The sequence below is a fragment of the Talaromyces stipitatus genome, genomic scaffold (genome assembly GCF_000003125.1).
Source record: "Talaromyces stipitatus ATCC 10500 scf_1105507295487 genomic scaffold, whole genome shotgun sequence".
Classification (NCBI taxonomy): domain Eukaryota; kingdom Fungi; phylum Ascomycota; class Eurotiomycetes; order Eurotiales; family Trichocomaceae; genus Talaromyces; species Talaromyces stipitatus.
Genome location: NW_002990120.1, coordinates 836,885 through 855,642, shown reverse-complemented (window position 1 = coordinate 855,642; position 18,758 = coordinate 836,885). Strand labels below are relative to the sequence as shown.

At 45.6% G+C, this 18,758-nt stretch overlaps 8 protein-coding genes across 9 annotated transcripts; 6 read left to right on the top strand and 2 right to left on the bottom strand.

Annotated features, from left to right (window-relative positions):
- Window positions 1–611: 611 nt before the first annotated feature.
- TSTA_055130 (MAP kinase kinase kinase SteC) lies at window positions 612–3,563 on the top strand (the record flags this gene model as incomplete). Its single annotated transcript, XM_002487073.1, has 4 exons — window positions 612–796; window positions 862–935; window positions 991–1,160; window positions 1,197–3,563. The coding sequence occupies 4 exons, from the start codon at window positions 612–614 to the stop codon at window positions 3,510–3,512; spliced, it is 2,745 nt and encodes a 914-aa protein (XP_002487118.1). The 3' UTR covers window positions 3,513–3,563.
- Window positions 3,564–3,570: 7 nt separating this feature from the next.
- On the bottom strand, window positions 3,571–5,277 carry TSTA_055120 (mitochondrial 54S ribosomal protein YmL7/YmL5). Its single transcript, XM_002487072.1, has 3 exons — window positions 4,794–5,277; window positions 4,019–4,711; window positions 3,571–3,960 (listed from the first exon to the last, which is right to left on the bottom strand). Exons 1-3 carry the CDS (start codon window positions 5,021–5,023, stop codon window positions 3,837–3,839), a joined length of 1,047 nt encoding a protein of 348 aa, XP_002487117.1. The 5' UTR covers window positions 5,024–5,277; the 3' UTR covers window positions 3,571–3,836.
- A 1,109-nt stretch (window positions 5,278–6,386) lies between these two features.
- On the top strand, window positions 6,387–7,145 carry TSTA_055110 (uncharacterized protein; the record flags this gene model as incomplete). Its single annotated transcript, XM_002487071.1, has 2 exons — window positions 6,387–6,635; window positions 6,801–7,145. The coding sequence occupies 2 exons, from the start codon at window positions 6,387–6,389 to the stop codon at window positions 7,143–7,145; spliced, it is 594 nt and encodes a 197-aa protein (XP_002487116.1).
- Window positions 7,146–8,283: 1,138 nt separating this feature from the next.
- On the top strand, window positions 8,284–8,882 carry TSTA_055100 (uncharacterized protein; the record flags this gene model as incomplete). The annotated part of the gene is made up of 2 exons (XM_002487070.1): window positions 8,284–8,393; window positions 8,441–8,882. 2 exons carry the CDS (start codon window positions 8,284–8,286, stop codon window positions 8,880–8,882), a joined length of 552 nt encoding a protein of 183 aa, XP_002487115.1.
- A 489-nt stretch (window positions 8,883–9,371) lies between these two features.
- Window positions 9,372–10,855, top strand: TSTA_055090 (uncharacterized protein; the record flags this gene model as incomplete). The annotated part of the gene is made up of 3 exons (XM_002487069.1): window positions 9,372–9,508; window positions 9,551–10,170; window positions 10,431–10,855. 3 exons carry the CDS (start codon window positions 9,372–9,374, stop codon window positions 10,853–10,855), a joined length of 1,182 nt encoding a protein of 393 aa, XP_002487114.1.
- Window positions 10,856–10,976: 121 nt separating this feature from the next.
- Window positions 10,977–11,745, bottom strand: TSTA_055080 (uncharacterized protein; the record flags this gene model as incomplete). Its single annotated transcript, XM_002487068.1, has 2 exons — window positions 10,977–11,010; window positions 11,096–11,745. 2 exons carry the CDS (start codon window positions 11,743–11,745, stop codon window positions 10,977–10,979), a joined length of 684 nt encoding a protein of 227 aa, XP_002487113.1.
- Window positions 11,746–13,253: 1,508 nt separating this feature from the next.
- TSTA_055070 (MFS transporter, putative) lies at window positions 13,254–15,329 on the top strand. 2 transcript variants are annotated; one of them, XM_002487066.1, is made up of 8 exons: window positions 13,254–13,494; window positions 13,547–13,658; window positions 13,707–13,924; window positions 13,977–14,021; window positions 14,073–14,415; window positions 14,470–14,532; window positions 14,582–14,786; window positions 14,845–15,329. In XM_002487066.1, exons 1-8 carry the CDS (start codon window positions 13,285–13,287, stop codon window positions 15,194–15,196), a joined length of 1,548 nt encoding a protein of 515 aa, XP_002487111.1. In that variant the 5' UTR covers window positions 13,254–13,284; the 3' UTR covers window positions 15,197–15,329. The 2 variants fall into 2 exon arrangements, with proteins under 2 accessions (XP_002487111.1, XP_002487112.1); XM_002487067.1 differs by having other exon boundaries at window positions 14,582–15,329.
- Window positions 15,330–15,832: 503 nt separating this feature from the next.
- Window positions 15,833–18,565, top strand: TSTA_055060 (ubiquitin C-terminal hydrolase family protein; the record flags this gene model as incomplete). Its single annotated transcript, XM_002487065.1, has 5 exons — window positions 15,833–15,904; window positions 15,959–16,013; window positions 16,125–16,492; window positions 16,539–17,148; window positions 17,200–18,565. The coding sequence occupies 5 exons, from the start codon at window positions 15,833–15,835 to the stop codon at window positions 18,312–18,314; spliced, it is 2,220 nt and encodes a 739-aa protein (XP_002487110.1). The 3' UTR covers window positions 18,315–18,565.
- Between the last annotated feature and the right edge of the window lie 193 nt (window positions 18,566–18,758).

The window sequence follows — 18,758 nt, the reverse complement described above, 5'->3', positions numbered from 1 at the left end:
TTGACAATGCTGTAAATAAAATGTTTATTCATGTTTCTGTTGTTCGATTATCATAATAATAGTCATTCAGTGGCATTGTTGTCGACGTTGCGGCAGTCTATCTGAGACCGGACGATGTTAGCCGTGCCCCTAACGAGCCAACCTTAATAATCGGTCCCAATATCAACCTCTTCACTACTCAACCCCTCCGTCCTTTTGATTTATACTTATAAAGTATCGCAATATTTTTACCGTCCTACTACCGTTACGAAGTCCTCCTCCGCTGTCGTTATATCAGAGTCGTCGGTTTTGCTACAGTTGGGTATACTGGTCGACTTCACGCCTAATCAGCGCGGGACAATATCTGTTCACAGTGACTTAAAAGCGATCGCGCATTATCGCACACTCCGTGAACCCATACGCTACCTTCTACAAACTGAAAATATTCGGTCCTCGTTCCTACCGTCTACTTCGTCGTCGTGGTGGTGGCCATGTTTCGTTCCCCGAGTTGACCTGGCGTTGGGTATAATAATCGTTTAATAGCATCATTTCGGTGTTGGAGTCACAGCATATAATCGAGCTTGCCTATGATCTACACACCAAAGACTTTTATCTATATCCTCGAGTCAATCATGTTGGCCTCCAAGCCTGCATACCAAACTTCGTTGGGTCATTCGACATCCCAAACGACCCCGTCATATCAGTCAACGAGCTTTCACAGAACCGGCTCATCGTCGATGACGAGCGATACTGGGATGTTTACCTCACCCACCGAGTCTGAGTTTTCAGTTAATCACGATGGATTGGATTCAGTCCGGTAGGAGACAATCTTTTACTATCAAGAATAAATAGTGGTTGGATGGCTGACTCGCTCGTTTATAGATCGTGGGATGAGAAAAAGCTTGCGGAGTGGCTTCATAGTATAAGGTGTGGACAATACGAGCCTTTATTTAAAGGTATACTTGCTGCTGCTCTTGTGCCTCAAAGACTCCATGCTAACAAGTCGCATAGCAAACAATTTCAACGGAGATAACTTGCTCGAGTGTGATCAAAAGATTCTTCAAGAAATCGGAATCAAGAAGATTGGTGACCGAGTCCGGATATTCGTCGCCATCAAGCAGCTTAGGAACAAAGCTCTCCTTAATCGTAAGAAAAAGAACAATACGGCAAGCTTAACAAAAGTATTCGATCTACCGCAAGTTTCTAACGAGGTATAGGACCCTCTTGCGGCCCTCGAAGCTACGACATATGCACCTTTGTCGAACGATGTATACTCATCGTCAGGGTCCCGTAATCCATTATCTTCAAAATGGTCACGCCAACTCGACTCTATAAGCGGGAGATCCAATTCTCGGCCCTCGTCTCCTCTGACGATGGACGACAGAACTCGACCACTCCGACACGCTACTAGTCCTCTAGAAGGCCCTCGTCGGGATGGAATACCTGGTTATCTCAGTCATCCGTCTTCCGCCGGATCAGGCTCTGGACGTCGCCCGATCACACCTGGCGATACTTCGCAAATGTCGCACTCGAGACAGAATCCTAGTATCGACGGTTATACTATAGGCTCTCTTCCTGCTAATTCTTATGTCATCCGAGTAATCTATACCGGCGGGCAGACGAAAGCCATGAATGTAAAAGGTTGCAAGAGCGCCGAGGAAATCATGCTTCTTGTGCTGAGAAAATTGCAACTCCCTGATTACCAACACCGGAATTATTGCTTCTATGTCTTGGACGGACTAGAGCCTGATCCGGCCAACTGCCGCCGGGTGACAGATTCCGAACTGATGAGAATTTGTGAGGGTTCTCAGAAGTCTGAACGTGGTCGCCTTATCCTAAGAAAGATACATACTGGCGAACCTGATGCCGATGAACTACGCCGTGCCGCCCAGTTAGCGCTTGATGAGAGTCAGGCTACTCACCTCAACGCTTTAAGTAGCTCCAACGTCCGCAACCAACTCAAGATCCAACAACTGACCGGGGAGCCTTGGCACAATATCAAGCAACCCATCTCTCCACTGACTTCGGAAAGATCGAGACATCTGTCAAATGATGAGCACGAAGCTTCGCCAACTTCTGCTAGCATGGAGCGCCCATCAGCATCAAAACTACGATCTTTCTTTGGTGCTCGACCTCCTAGTGAAATGATCATTCATGAACTAACCTCATATTTCCCGAGTCATCAACGAGAGGATATCGAGAAGACAATGCGTCTCTCTGTACGAAGATCTCAACGACTGAGCCGAGCCGCGAGTCGACTGAGTGTTGTCAGTAATATTAGCTTTGCATCAAGCTTGAAGGATGCACCTCCTATTCCTAGTATCGCTGACACATGGCTTACTGGGGGCCAATCAGCTCGCCCATCCCGACCTCTATCAGTTGCAAGATCTCATCTACCTCAGATCTCATATCGAGACTCGATCGCTTCGAGTTCTCTGCAGCCTCTTCAAGAAGAGTCGCCAATTGAACCGGATCGGAAGTCTTACATATCATTCGGAAGTGGATCCGAAGCTGTATCTGGTGATGCCAGCTCAACCCAAAGAAGCTTCCTTGACGAGACGTTGAGCGTCGCAGCCACTGATGGCGGTGGCTCTTTGAATGAGCGATTGAGCATGATCGTAGCGGAGGACGGCGAAGAAGAGGATACTGGTCTCGCAGACTTCTTGAATGGAGACAACTTCGCGGCCAAGAACTGGATGAAGGGTTCTCTGATTGGTGAAGGTTCTTTCGGAAGTGTCTTCCTTGCACTTCACGCAATTACCGGAGAGCTCATGGCAGTGAAACAAGTCGAACTACCTTCCGCCACAAAGGGGACGGAGTTTGACAAGAGGAAAAACACCATGGTTACCGCTCTAAAGCACGAGATTGAACTCTTACAAGGCTTGCACCATCCTAATATTGTCCAATATCTCGGTACCTCCGCAGACGACCATAACCTAAACATTTTCCTGGAATACGTCCCGGGTGGCTCCATCGCCGAAATGCTCAAACAGTACAACACCTTCCAAGAACCCCTCATCAAAAACTTTGTCCGCCAAATCCTTGCAGGATTATCTTACCTACACAGCCGTGACATCATCCACCGTGACATCAAGGGCGCCAACATCCTCGTCGACAACAAAGGAGGCATCAAAATCTCCGATTTCGGCATCTCAAAACGTGTCGAAGCATCCGCTATGCTGGGATCGAGTGCAGTCAGTGGGAAGGGCCACTTGCACCGCCCTTCCTTGCAAGGAAGTGTCTACTGGATGGCGCCCGAAGTCGTACGCCAAACAGCCCATACCAAAAAGGCAGATATCTGGAGTCTGGGCTGTCTTGTCGTGGAAATGTTTATTGGTGCTCACCCATTCCCCGATTGCAGTCAGTTACAAGCTATCTTTGCGATTGGTAATAATCAAGCTCGCCCCCCGGCACCAGAGCATGCTAGCAAGGAAGCTTGTGCGTTCTTGGATGTGACGTTTGAGATTAATCATGAAAAACGACCTAGTGCGGATGAGTTGTTGGAGTGTGAGTTTTTGGCGGTAAATGTTTGACCGTCGAAAGCATCTGTTGGGATGTAATTGAGCTCTGATATAATCTGTACGTATATAATTGTTTGTGCTTTGTTTTGGGTGCATGTCAACTGCCAGATGTCATTGTGCTTGGTTTTGGGTATGTTTTTCGGACAAGAAACGATGTAATGAGATTGGAATGATTTATATTTTCTCCTCTTGTCAAAGTTTGGATCAAAAAGACCAAAACACTGTATTCATACAAATATAACTATACTACATAGGAGAAGTAATGTAACGAACATCGATCTTATCCTCACCAACTCCTGACTGTGCGCTTTGTCTAGTTGGCTAAACGCCGAACACCTAATTAACGAATTTGCCATAAAATGGTATTCCGAGCGCACTCAGGAGAAGTCTTGCATCTTTATCAGTGGTTGCAGATGTGTGGAGAGTGATGTGACAACCAGGGATCATTTTGACAGGGTACCTGTGCGAAAGATTCATTAGTCCACAGTTCAAGGAAATCAAATGTGCAAGTGACTTACATGTCATAGTTGACCTCAATCTCCGGGAAAAGAGCCATCTCCTCCGGCTCCAAACCAAACGTAATATTCCCACTGCTATCACCACTACTTCCCTTGACACCTTTCCATTCCTTGATCTTGGGCAAAACGACATCCACCAATTTTCCCAAGAAATGATGCATGTCTTCACGATACAACTCAGCCTTGACAGCTACGGTATCACGACCAGGGACAATCCCCCATGGACCAACACTGGTCTTGGACTTGAACGTCTCAACACGAACGTTCGAAATAGCCTGAACAGCCATACCAGCAACATGAAGCCATTGCGAACCCTCCGTAGCAGCGTATTTCACATAACTATGAATCGTGATCCTCTCAACCTTGGGCAAGTTGCGGAATGTGATGGGTTTGCGCAAGAGGCGTAATACATCACCACCACGAGGCCCGCGCAAAGGTCGATTTTTGTGGTATGGGGAACTGTCGTCCCAGGATCGGAGACGGGGTGCTTTTGGGGGTGGTTGGAAACCGGGAGGTCGGTGCACGTAGCAGAGTGTTAGGATGTCGGAGGCAATGGTTGATTCGTAAGTTTGTTGTACGCGTGGGAGAGAGAAGGGGCCGGGAATGAATAGACGCGAAGATGGGTCTGCGGGAGGAGGAGGTCGGTGAGGGTGGAGAGGACCACGGTCGTATTTTGGTGATCGGAATTGATACCTATATTTCCAACAAAGTTAGTATCACATCACTGCCTTGACGATGTTGCGTGCAATCAATGATGACTCGGAAGTGAACATACCGACTGCGAGGTAACTTATTCTGTGCCTTTGCTCGTGCAACAGGGTTATATGATTTTATAACGGATTCAGGAACAGGCGTCGCCAAAGAAGATTCAGCTTCAACATCGACCGCGGCGGCAGCCTGTCCGAAGGCATTGCGTTTCGAGAAAGCGAACTGTTGATATTTATGAGGTTGTGACGGTCGGAGCAGCGCCCTTTGTAGGCACCTTGAAGGCTCGCGGGCAGCCATCGAGTCGTTGGTGAGGATCGATGGATGTTTGAGCCGAGATCATTCAATCGGAGTCCTTGAAAAATAATCGGGATAGGAAAGGTAAAGCGGATCGGACTGCATCACGTGATAAAATGGAGCAAAAAGGGGTAATATCCAATCAGAGATAGGGGGCCCACACGTGCCATTTACAGCCCTAACCTTGATCGATTTAGCCCTAATTTGCCGGCATGTCGCCTTAACCAAACCTCCCTGGCTTCGAGATGGCCTCGTCCGAGTACGGGATTCCGGCAACTTGAAGCTTATTTCATTCTTTAGATTTGATACTAATGGTTATTGAAGTCATCGATGGCCAGATGATGTTGCCGGTGCCACCACCACCAATAATTCATCGACCCCTAATTATGTCATATGGCATACTAGCCATGAATAAATTCCTTTCAGTCTATTGATTATTTGCCATTGTGAAGATTTGAATATTAATGCCGAGAAACAACTTTGAATCAAGTGATATCAACATTTGAAACCTTGGAAGAAACAAAAGAGGACATACCTAGGTACCAAGTGTGTAAAAATTAGGGTTGTGATCTAGCGACAGCCCCTTATTCCCAGCGACATCCTACGGAACTTAGTAGTTCTGATTGGACAATTTCCTTTTAAGCTTTACCATATTTAGTAATACGTCCTAGGGTTAGGGCTAAGTCCATCATACACTATCAATCGGCAGATTTCCTGCCAGTCGAATCATACAATATCTCAGTCAGTTAGGATACACAGCTCAGAAAAGGGATTGCACCTTGCTTGCCTGTTACTCATTTTCATACCTAGCCATAATGCTGACTGGGGCCACGGTCACGTCACTTGCTTCTTCTGGTCTGATTCTCGTTGGTCTTGTCGTCCCCATTATCACTAATTTCGCTATCCTTATTCTCGTGACTCTGGGTGCTGAGTTTACTGGTGTAACCAGAGCAACTAGCACATGTATGTAGACATGTAAAAACTTCCAAAACTCAAAGGTCTTGACAGTTTTATTCTTTATCATTTGCCTCACAAGATAGCCCCTAACCCTCGCTCTAGTTGAGGTCCAGGTGTGATGGGTGCCATTCACTAACTACCTGATGGCGCATATCAATGAGAAAACTAGGCATGAACAATGAGATTCTAGGTAGGGGGATGAGCCTCATATTTATTGGTCAACCCCTACCGGAACTACCACACATCTCCGTACAATAGCAAGTGCTAACTAGGAACAAGATGCTCTGAGCACATCGGGTGATATTCCTATATCTACAGGAGAGTGAGTAGGGAGAGTATGGAGCCCCTAGTTATAGTTTCAGCGCTGAACATGCTATGGCTTATTGCTGTTATGCTTGGAATACTCATAATGAAAATTGAGAGTTGCATTAGCAAGTATCTGGATATGGGACATGACATATCTCATGGCAATATAATTTGTAAAACTTACAGAGCCGTTACCTCAGGACCAGAGAAGTATCCCAAGTTCAGTGTTAAGCCGCTCGAGAACACAATCAAGGAACTAGTAGAGGAACACCTTGGTGACAGAGAGATGCTGTTGAGGTCCCAAGTACACACTGATACAGCACACAGCGATATCTCCCTTCCTCAGTCTAAAGTGCATGTTTTATAAAGTTAGTAAGCTGGCTGTGAGCTGATGAAGCTTTCTGGTTCGTCTGTACTAAACCCGAAAAAAGCAGTGCAACACCTGTCCGTCTGTTACGCAGCTATGAGAGCCTTGCTCTAGATGCAACAGAAGTTACCCAATTTGGAAATGTTGTAGAGCAACCTCCGCAGCCCTAACATTCTTGCTCCAATAAGGATGGGTAACCCCGAAGTGGCATACACGGACGGAAGATTATGGTTCAACAATCCTATTAGACAAGTACTTGATGAGATTAGCGATATCTGGCAATCTCGCAGAATTGGGTGCATTATTAGCATCGGTACTGGTGTCCCACCAGATCACGATGTTGGCTTATTACGGAAATTCTTTGAAGGGCTCTTGATCGACACAGAAATGAGAGTGGAAAAGTTCGAAAAAGAAATGGAGAGTATATATACGGCACTCAACAAAAGGTCTACTACCGCTTCAATGTCCAGCAAGGCATTGGAAAGATGGGATTAGATGAATTCAAAGAGCAGGATCGAATAAAGAAGGTAACAAAAGATTATTTGAAAGGTCAATCAGCCAGTCTTGACAGGTGCGCAGCGCAACTACTTGACGAGGCTAGTAAGCCTTATTTCGCCAAGAAGTTTGAATATCAACTGATACATACAGATGGAATCTATTGGCGAATGCCTGACCCTGGACCGGAAAAAGTCCTATCGTGTACCCAGAAGACAAGTACCAGATTATGTTGACCGTTTGACGTTGCAAGAGAAGCTTCAGTCAAGTGCTCCACGAGTCGTTGCAGAGAAAAACACCTAGCCAATTAATTATGTTCATACACGGCTTTGGTGGTTCTGGGGAATTACAATTAGTTCCAAACTATATCCAAAGTTTTAAAAAGGTCAATTCCGGAATTGCCTGGTTTTGACGCCCGCAATGAAGACTCTATTGAAAAGGGCATGAGCCAACTCCATGAGGAACTATTCGACGTCAAAGAGGAGCACCAGAGCATCTCAAATACCGACAAGGTGTCTAGAGTGAGAAATTGGTTCGATCAGCAACCAGGGATATATCTCTTTGTGTTCGATGGAGCAGACAGCATTGACAGCCCAGATTCATCAGACTATGTAGATCTCATGAAATTCATTCCACAGAATAAGTCTATGGAGGTTATTATCACTACACGCCAGTGGACCCCGAATCTTCAGAAAACCAGTTTTTCGTCCATAGAGGTTAGAGAAATGGATGATTACGACTCACCGAAGCTTTTTTAAAGAGCTCTAACTTGGACTATAACAGCATGCCTGGCTTTCAACAAAAAGCGGCAAAGGATATTGTTGAGAGACTCGGATGCCTTCACTTGCCCTTTTGATGACAGGATCTGTGATTTCCCAAAGAGACCCAATTCGCTACAATCTTGAACGATATCTAGAGGAAGAGGACAGTTACCGCAGTAGGATCTATCTTGAGTGAGAATCCCAGGCAATTGCTGAGCCAATATGGCTAAAGTCTACTGGCCAGCTGGGAGAGTTCACTCAGTGCTCTAAATAAGAATTCCGATATAGCCGTGAAGTTGCCTAACATATTAGCCTTCCTTGATACCGCAAACATTAGCACATCATTATTTTATATCGAACAACTCGGCGATCTCTTAATGGTTAAAAGGAAAGAAAACTCCGAGAGTATGAAGTCAAATGGGACTTCTCAGAAGTGTGGCGTTGAAATCTCTCAGATCAAGGTCGATGACGCATTTGCAATTTTGAGGTTCTTGCCATTCGTGCGTTGGAATTCAAATAAGTCATGCTATGTAGTGCATGCGCTTGTACATGGGCGAGCGATCGATGGAGTACACCAGGCAAATGTGCTTCAATTAGGGCTGTCGTTGGATTCTTGAAGAAGAAGCAAAGCCAACTTTCCAGCCCAAAGCAAAAGCATTGGGTGGCTTCGCATCAAATGGCTGTATTCAACATTGTTGCACGGATGATACTTGAGCATCGTTGTTCTGAACTGTTTGACGTCGTCTCGAATGATCAGCCTTCCTTCGCTCGATTTCTTGAGTATTTGGATCGCTGGTCGGCTCAAACACAAGTAGAAGACTTTATTGTAAAGCAGCGAAAGAATGTGCTTGGAGAGACTGACCGTGGCGCAGTCAATGCTAAGGCAAATTATGCAAAGGCACTCCACCGACAGGGGAAATTTGCGGACACCATAGCTCGACAACGGGAAGTCCTGGAAAGAGAAAACTTGACATGAAGGGCGATAATCCTGAGGTTATGAATGCAAAAAAGCGATCTTGCAACTACCCTAGGAGATCAGGACGAACTGGAGGAGGCAAGAAAGTTGGATCTTGAAGTCCTTTTAGAAGAGAAAGGAGAGCTTGAAAGATCGTGATGAAGCTACCATCTCAGCCACTGGTAATCTTGCAAATATCTACTTCAAACAGAAATAATATGCGGAACCTGCAGTTTGCAAAATGAATTCTTAGAAGAGAGAAAGAAAGTCCTTGAGGAAAACCATCCAGACATTCTCGAAGCTGTCTCTAGACTAGCAGACACTATGGTTGCGCAAAACGAGGTAGAAGAAGTGATATCCAAGCTAAAAACGAACATTGAAAGGAGAAAGTAATCTCTTGATCCCGGTCATCCAGGGATCATTAGAGACGCCAATAGTCTTGGATAATATCTGCTCCTTCAAGGAAAAGTATCAGAAGCTGAAGAGCTCCAAGCAGAAGCACTTCCTAAAATGTCGGAAGTTCTAGGTGACGACCATCCAGATACACTAGCAGCCAAAATTAAATATGCCGCAAGGTTATTGCTCAGGAAGGATCTGCCCGGAGCTGCGAGATTATGCGAAGAAGGCCTGAGCAAGATGGCACAATTGTTACCCTAGGATAACTTGCAAATCCGGAGCGCTTTGAATAGACTCACAATGCTACAATATAAAGGGGGTGCGTTAAACGATCCGGAGATTGCAGAGAAAGAGGCACATAAAAAGATGACAAAAATGATGGGCAACAAGTGCAGTGGCATTACGAAGGCTATGCTGGGACTTTCATACGTACTACAAATTCTAGACAGTTATCTGCAAGCGCAGGACGTTGAGAAGAACATGATTGAGAGGTCACAGAGTTTCTTAAACGAGCAAACAAGAAGGAGAAAACACACTTTCGGGGAGAAGGAACCTGAATCTAATTTCGCTGTAGAGAACTATACCAAGTTACTTGCAATGCTGGGGAGTTCTGGCGAAGCAGCAGCAAGTCAAAGGGAAGTTCTGGAGAAATGGCAATTAATATCGAGCAAAGAGGATCCTGCTGTTATTGAAAGTATGGGCGGCTTTGCAGACATACTCCAAGCACAGGAGTGCCCTTCTGAAGCTGAGCCAGTACGGAAAGAGGCTATTGAGAAAAGCAAAGAACTATCTGATGAAGGTGGAGTAATTGAAAACATGGAGTATCTTGCGGCAATCTTACTACAACAGGAAAAATTCCCAGATGCAGAAGAACCGCAACGAGAAGCCTTGAGGAAGCGGCAACTTTTATTAAGTGAAAAAGACTAATATCGTGGAAACCATGGAAAATCTTGCCCTTAGCTTTTCAAAGAGAAGGAAAATCCGCCGAAGCAGAATCCTCACGAGAAAGTATTTAGATTTGAGCGGACAATTATCGGATGAGAATGGAGTTGTGAATGGAGTTGTGAACCAGGATATTCTTACAAGAATTATGCACGAACAAGGTAGAATTCCAGAAGCAGAAAGGTACATCAGGCAAGTAGTCGAGGGCCAGGAAAAAGATGAAAGGATCAGATCCCCATGCCACTCCGGATGCGTCGGAGGGTCTCGCGGTAATTCTTCGAGACCAAGACAAACTTCCCGAGACAGAAAGAGTACAAAAAGAAGTTCTTGAGAAGAGGCGAGAATTGTCAGACGAAGATGATCCTGAAATGTTGAGTGCCATGGACATTCTAGCTGAAATCCTTCGACGACAAGGGAAATTCTCGGAAGCAGAGGGATTGCAGAGAGAGGCCTACGAAAAATGGAAAATGAAAGATGCGGATAGTGAAAATACCATTTCAAGCGGCTCCAGGTTTGCTGATATTCAATTTGGACAAGGAAATCATGAAGCACTCGGACTCCGTAAAGAGGTTACTGAGAAAAGGAAACGACTCCAGGATAAAGATGACTCTCTTCTTAAGGGCGGAGTAGAGCGCTCTGGAAAGGAACCATTTTAAAAGGGCCAAGACGAAGCTCCAGGAGACAGTAGAAAGATATTCTCCAAACAGGAGCAGGTCTCATGGGTAGTAACCAGTCGTGTGCGGTGCTCGAAGGGTACCAATATGCTTTATTGTGACTTCAAATATTTCTGGATTTTCCAAAATGGTTTATACTACTTACGTGGAAAGTTAGGCACATATTTTAATTGAGTACAATCTATTCTTCCCAACTCCAGGTATCAGTAATATTGGAACTACCTCGACTTCCCATCATCATAATACTCCGGATAAGACGTCTTATACCCCAAAATCCACCTCCCGTACCATGCCACACTCGACAACATCACACGACTAGCCACCTTACTCAAAAACTTCGACGGCAAAGGAACAGCCACGGGCGTATCAGCCTCATTCAAAAACACAAAAAGCTGAAACATACTCGGCGGCACACCCGCCTTTCGACAATCATCAAGATAACCAAAGAAATTTCGGAAAAACTTCTGTTCACTCTCTGCATCTTCCGGCGTGAGATTGACGTCGACAACCATGGGCTCTGTGGTTGATGCGTTGTGGATAGTGTGAAACACCGTTTTGGGGATGGAAGCTGTCTTTGGCGCATTGGGGTCTTTGGCTGATATCGTCATCCATGGTTTTTCGGGGTTTTCTTTGAAGAGATGGCATTCCCCTTCAACGATGGAGAAGTGTTCTGTTTGATTGATGTGCCAATGGAAAGGGGGAGTCATGATTGATGGTTTGGTGCTGTCGAAGGGAGGGTGTTGGTTTCGGAGTATGTATTTTGATCCGGCTTCGTTGAATTGGACGAATGATGTTCCATCTTCGTAGTAGATTGGATTGTCGTGAGCGCGGAATGTCTTTGGGGGAGTTGAGCCGCGGAGGAAGGTGAACATGTTGACGGTTGGTTTCAGATGATGGTTTGATTTGAGTGACTGCAATTGTCTGAGGTACTGTATAGACAAGAGACCAGAAAGCTGTTGAGATGCCTGTTACAATAATTACAACAATCCAAGATTGGGTAGATTCTGGAGATTTATACCTTAGATATGTACAAACAGCCCTAAGCGATCAGGGGAAAGTGAGGCTGACTATCTTGGTGGATATACGTACTTTTGTGGAGTGAAAATAGCTTTATGAAGCTGAAAATAATCTAACTACGTACCGTATGCAGTTATGAACTTTCTTCTTGAAGAATTTTATTGGTTATTCGGGTTCGGCATCAACTCGTATATAAGGGCTGATATTCAAAGCTGAAGCTTTTTTGTATGTTGATTACTGATCATGAAAATGGAGGAGGGTCATGTACCCTGTTTCGGGATAACCTCAAAGTAAACTGCTTGAAGATCATGGTTTAAGCTTAAGCATGTACGTACATAGTACACATAATGGTTTCAGTTCTATAAAGTGGTAGAATAGATCGTCAGGTCAATGTCAATAATAGCAGTCAGAAGTTAGGGCTAGAGTTTGGATGTGCGGAACGTTCCGCTGTTAACCCTAAGTAGGTTCCTCGGGTTCGGAAGTGTTTCATGACGAGCAATCGAATCAATTCCTCAGAATTGACCTCTAATACGACTCAAGTTGTATATCAATGCATTCTGTGCCTCAATAAGTGCAGAGGAGACGGCTTGAGGAGTAACCTAGGTGAACCATTCAGAAAAATACGGCAATGAAGGCCTCGAAAAATTCTGTTGTGCATGAAAATGTAGGATTGGAACGACGAGAATTGACTGGCGAAAGGATGGTTGCGTCCTCGCAGGAACAAGATATAAGACTGGGAAGGATATCCAAGTACTTATGTTTGTGGTCCTACGTAAACATAGCGAACTGACATCACGCTTTGTCCGAGATAGGTATGTCGTAGAGGTTCTTCCACAAGAAGCCGACGGAGAGAGAGAAAATCTCGCAGCCCACTGCCAACCCCCCTCTAGTTGCCTTGGCCATATGCAAGAACCACTACGACTATTCTTGGCACTCCGAGGAACGGCGACCACCTCATACGTTCATGAACCTAGATTCGCTAACCCGAAAACAAGTGGACTCACGATCTTATCAATCACTTTCTTAACAGATGCCATTCTCGGATCCTCCGTAGTGGCATGACCCGATTGATGCATGCATCCGGCATTATCCGTAGCTGATTGGCCAATGCCATCTCAGCACGTGCAAGGTGACTTTTTATCTGATCCGCTTTTGTGGGTCTGATTTGTCTTATCTGATCCGAATTTGACTGCCCACAGATCAAAAAGAACAAATCAACAATCAAGTCGTCGTAGATGATGGATATAGTATGTAATCTAGAGGTATCCGCTGTTCGGAGATGGATAATCTATTTATAGTGGGCGTTACCCAGTCGTCTCGACAAAAGCATTCCCTTTTTCTTTTAATTCTTTCTCTATGCTGTAGGTGTGGTTGGTGTTCATCCTCACGGAGCAATGGATCCAGTACTCAAAACCCCCGCTCTGTCAGAAGAGCAAGCACAATCCGAGTCAACAGAGAACAACAGCCAGACAGAAAAACAATCTACAAAACAGCCACCGCCGCTAATTGCAAAGTTGACTGCGATTCTGTTAATATCATGTATCAGTTTTGGGTCTCATTGGTATTCGAGCGTTACCAGTGCTATGAAAAGTACGCTCAAGAAGGTATTACTTGAACAAAACGCTCTTCAATGTAGAGATTTTGACGTTTTGTTAGCAATTACTCATCACAAATACGCAATTCTCTCTTCTAGAGGCAAGCGAGGACTTTATGGCGACAGTTCTTTTACCGTTCAGCGGGTTAATTACCGATCGATTCGGAGGAGCCAGTAAGTCTGCCTCTGTCTTTTGCCTGCATATCCGCTGAACGATTCCAGATATGATCGTATATGGCAATATAATATACACCCTGGGCTCAATCCTTGTTGCAGCCGCAGCGACAGTCGAATCATACAAATTCATGGTCGCTAGTCGCGTCATACTCGCCTTTGGCGATATTGCAACTCAGATTGCGCAGTATAAGATGTTTTCTTCTTGGTTTCCGCCAAGTAATGGGTTTGCGTCTACCGTGGGATTTGAGCTTGCTATTGGAAAGGCGAGTTTCTGGATCCTCCTGATAGTGATGATATGGTGCTGATGTCAATTAGTTAGGAGGCTTCGCAGGACAGTCAACGGCCAATATCATTGCCAAGGTAAGCGTAGCCATAACTCAGTTCTCTGATCAATATCTGACGTTGATTCAGAGAACCGGCCACTTCTACTGGACCTTCTGGGTCGCCGTCTTCATGAACCTATTCACAAACGCATCCACCGGCCTATTCTGGATTTTCAGTCGCTACTGCGAAAAGCGATATATCGGTCGACGCGACACAGCCACAAACGAAAATTTGACCGAAAAGAATAAAAACTTCGAGTTGAAGAAAGTGTTTGACCTTCCCTGGCCGTTTTGGAATGTCCTGTGTTTCTCTTTGTTCCAAACTAGTGTTGCTGTGGTGTTTAGTCAGAATTCGACTGAACTTGCTGAGAAGAGGTTCAATGTCGATTCGATCAGGGCTGGATGGTATAGTGCGTTGAGTAAATATATGGGTATGGGAATTGTCTCTTGCTGATTTAACGAGTGCTAATATATTCGTGGCATAGGATTCATTCTGGTCCCTTGTCTTGGAGTTTTCATTGATATATTTGGCAACAGGGCCACAGCCAGTAAGTTAAAATTTCCCGGTCATCACTTACCATGTGCTTACAATTTCAGTGTGCGTCTGTGGAATTGGGATGCTTCTTTGCATGTGTCTGGTCAATTTCGCCAATACATCCTCTGGTACAGCAGCGTCCTTTGGAATTTATGCTGTCGCTGTATCGCTAGGACCCGTATCAATCATAGATAGTATCCGGGCAGTCCTATATCATCAATCAGTTTTCGGATCCGCTTATTCATTGAAAGTCACCATGAACAATGCGTAAGCTCCCAATCCAATGCCTGGCAGAGTTTCATCGACACTAACGATATTAATGCAGAATGAATATAATCATCAGGATCATTACTGGCGCCCTTCAGGATGTAGATAATGATTCATACCGCCGAGCTGTCAGGGTCTATCTCTTCCAGGCTGCTGCCTCTGTCGCAGTCGGCTTGTCCCTGCTGATTGGCGCCTTCTTTACCGATTCTCTTGGCGTATTGCAGTGGACGAGAAAGTATCGTCTCAAGGAGGGTGGAGCCATCATCAATTCACTCAAGGAGAAGAGTTTGACGACGCACACGAGGAGAAACAAAAGAATCTCGATCGTGTGTTTCGCGGTGTTGTTCTTGCTCATTGTGGGCAGCTGGGTGGCATATATATGGGGAGCTGTGACAGGGCATAACAAATAAGACGTGTATTTAGACGAAATCCCGATTGGAAATAGAAGTATAGCATGTCTTGTTATGATGATCAAGTGTTGGCAAAGAAATCGCCGAAGGATGTCACAATAAGGGGTTGTGGCCAATCAGCGCTTCAGAAGAGCTGCTGTGGGTCTATCCTGGTGCTTGTAGTGATCGCTGCCTTAATTGTCAGGTATTATTAAGGCAACATCCGTAATGCAGATCAGATACATAGCTTAAATAGCTTGAACGACAACTCTTCTCTTCTAAGCGTCAAGGAAATATCTTGTTGTCTGTCATTTGCCACAATGACTCAAAACCCAGCTGCCTTCGTGACAGCAGTTCACGTGTATGCCAGCCAGCCAGTGAGATGCCCCGCCTCCGCAGTGTTGTCCTGAGCGCTGAACCCCCACTAATTTCTAGCTCACACTACCCAGGCCAAATGCTTATGTTATTGCTGACTAGCTGCTAGATTTACTGTCAGCCTAAAAGCATTTGATTTTGTTACTCAAGATATGCTCTATTATTGACAGACATGTTCTTTCTGTCAGATATTCGCTGCTCTATTTTGCTCCGCAAATTGGACTTTTGGAGCTGAACAAGTTTCTCTTGCAACCTTCGGAAGTCAGCACTACGGCCATCATAATGAGTGGTATTCAGCGATTCCTCACCAAGCGAGGGGAGAGGCACCGAAGATCTGGCAAGCACGAGAAAGAGGTGAGTTGCCCAAGCTGCGTGCTACTGTTGCCTCTAGTGCTGACAAGTAGACAGCCACAGCCAACCAATCCAGGTGTGCGCAGCTACCTCCGTGGCCTCGTCATCAAGAGTGAGTCCATTTCTGGTGACAATGGAGACGAGGCAAAGGTAAAATATTCTCCACTTCAGACTTAATCAGCTAAAAATTCATGATTGACTCGTGGACAGGTGAGAGCATTAGAAAGAAGACTCGCTTCGATCGGAATCCTAGACCTCAATACCGAACAAATCAATGGCGCGCTTACATCACCGTACGCGCAGGGTGATACGGAGAAGGCATTCGACCTGCTTATGATGATTGAAGATTCGATTGAAGGTATATTGCGTGACCATGACACATCTATAAAACTCGTCGGAGCAGTGAATCGCATGGGAGTTACATGCTACCTGGATGCACTTCTATTCGCAATGTTTGCTCGGCTAGACTTTTTCGAAGCTATTCTGTACCGACCCTTTACCGATAATAATGATCCACGGAGAAAACTGGTCATTCTTCTTCGGTTATGGGTGAATATGCTGAGATCTGGAAAACTCATTACAACGGATATTGTGGGTAACACGCTCATTTATCACTCGACGTTAGCTAATAGGATAGACCGAACATTTGCAAGAAGCACTGTCCGAATGCGGATGGCCAGAGGCCGCCAAACTTTGTCAGCAGGACGCGTCCGAGGCCTTCACTTTTATCACCGAGAAGTTAGAGCTCCCTCTGTTGACCTTGAAAATGGACATTTACCACACTGGAAAAGAAGACGTGGCGGACGATCACAAGTTTATCAATGAGAGACTGCTCGAGGTTGCAATTCCACCCGAGCACGAAGACGGCACCCCAATTACGTTAGAAGAATGTTTGGAGGCGTACTTCAACAACAAAATCGAAGTCAAGAGGTACCTAGAGAGACGTGGGACTGTCAATTCAATGAGATCGTTCGATTCAACCATGAAAGCGGCGACTGTACATGTTGAATCTGTAGAGGTGGGCTCAGCAGCTCCGTCTCCTATACGGACTGGGTCCCCAAAAATCGAATTTCCAATAACTGAGAAAGTTTCGGCCTCATCGACGCTAACGCGACGTCCAAGCATTGTCCAGGAGCGGTTTATTCCTGATAAGGATTCTTTCGACGATCTCGTTCATGGTCGAAAGAGGAAAGGAAGCTATCGCAAAGAGGTTATGATGCCAGCATGGCAATTTTTCAGTTTGATCCGTGCGTGCGGATGAATTGGCATTTTATAATCTTTTGCTAACAAGATTTTAGCATGGTACACGGATAATACCCCTATAAACGACGCCCAAGTTGCAGCCCATTTCTCTTCTAAGCGGCCGATCTTGGGCATGTGTTTGAAGCGATATAGTGTTCTACCCAACGGCAACGCTATCAGGTTGAACACCTTTATCGATATACCTACAGAGATAGGATTGCCGCATTTTATCCAGGATGATAAACTTGACGAGGATGGCCCGTTGTATGGCAACTTCAAACTTTCACTACAATCGGTTGTATGTCATCGAGGCAACTCGGTCGATTCGGGCCACTACGTCGCACTTGTACGGGGAACTGCTGCGAATATGTCTTCCACCTCACATAGCTCCGATACTAATTCAGTCTTGAGCGCCGGAAACTCTGAGCCGTGGATGAGATTCGATGACTTGGCAGCTGAGCGAATCACACGTGTCAACATCGAAGAAGCGCTAAAAGAAGAGTCGCCATACCTTCTATTCTATCAGATTGTGCCAATTGACGACAGTCTCACCGAGGAGAATCTAAGTGATAAACGAGTATCGTTCATCAGTGGATCGGAAGAGCTACATGATGACCCAGAGAAAGAGATTATAGTATCTACAACCCATCTAGAGCACTCCGCCGACCGAAATACATCCTCTTCAGCTCGTCTGAGTTTCGACCTGTCGAGCTTGCGTCCTACTTTAGATATCAGCGAGATTGACATGTCTTCAGAGGTCCAGGAAGGAACGATGATTGAGATTATGGACGGCCCACAGAATGGTCGTACCGGTCTCCGCGATGCCTTTACCACCCGTCGCTCCTTGTCTATACCTCGGCGAAGCAAAGAATCGCGCAGCCGTTCGCGCAGCCGAGGCGGAGATCAATCAGGAGAAAAGCGCCTCAGCGCCCTGTCAAGATTCACGTCCCGAATAAGCAAGGAAAAGGGTATAGACAGTCCGTCTACGACCACTGTTGATCAAGAAGGTCGACCGAAAACCGAAGACGGAACCATCCCGTCTATCGCTTACGATGAGACAGAGACCAAGCAACAGTTGAGAGGCCGGGATTCGACTCTCAGGCAGAGTAATGGCAAACAGCGCCAAAGGAAGGAGAAGAGCAACCCGGACAGGGAATGCCTTGTTATGTAAACAGCGGCGGTTAACGGTCTTTCCAATCATGATACCCTTTCTCGTGTGCTTCGTTTTTCATTTCCTTCCTATTTTTTGAGACTTCTTTGTGATACGAAACCCCCATCGGCCTGCAATTGTTCTGGTTCTTTTGGCGTCCTTGCATAGTCATTTGTTAGGGTATGTTTAGCATAGCGATGTTTCTGCATTCATTCTTCGCCAAGTACATAGATTATTGTACCCAATAACTGACTAACTATGAGATTTGGCTTAAATAATCTGCTGCGAGTTGTAACAAGAGTAACTGAGATGCGTCTGGCGTGGCCCCACTCGCCCGCAGCCCAGCAATCATCAGGAGCTCGAGCCTCACCAGATACAACAACATCATAGCTTGACATCGACCAGGCTGCACAATTAACCACCACGCGCCCAGACTTCTGAAGCTCCAACTTCACTCACACTATC

What these genes read in the sequence shown, in the direction of transcription:
- TSTA_055120 (XM_002487072.1), bottom strand. Translation starts at nt 5,023, where the DNA reads ATGGCTGCCCGCGAGCCTTCAAGGTGCCTACAAAGGGCGCTGCTCCGA. An exon ending in AATAAGTTACCTCGCAGTCG is followed by an intron (nt 4,712 to 4,793) that starts GTATGTTCACTT and finishes TTGGAAATATAG; the next exon opens with GTATCAATTCCGATCACCAA. An exon ending in ATTGAGGTCAACTATGACAT is followed by an intron (nt 3,961 to 4,018) that starts GTAAGTCACTTG and finishes TCTTTCGCACAG; the next exon opens with GTACCCTGTCAAAATGATCC.
- TSTA_055070 (XM_002487066.1), top strand. Translation starts at nt 13,285, where the DNA reads ATGGATCCAGTACTCAAAACCCCCGCTCTGTCAGAAGAGCAAGCACAA. An exon ending in CGGCCAATATCATTGCCAAG is followed by an intron (nt 14,022 to 14,072) that starts GTAAGCGTAGCC and finishes ACGTTGATTCAG; the next exon opens with AGAACCGGCCACTTCTACTG. An exon ending in TGGCAACAGGGCCACAGCCA is followed by an intron (nt 14,533 to 14,581) that starts GTAAGTTAAAAT and finishes TTACAATTTCAG; the next exon opens with TGTGCGTCTGTGGAATTGGG.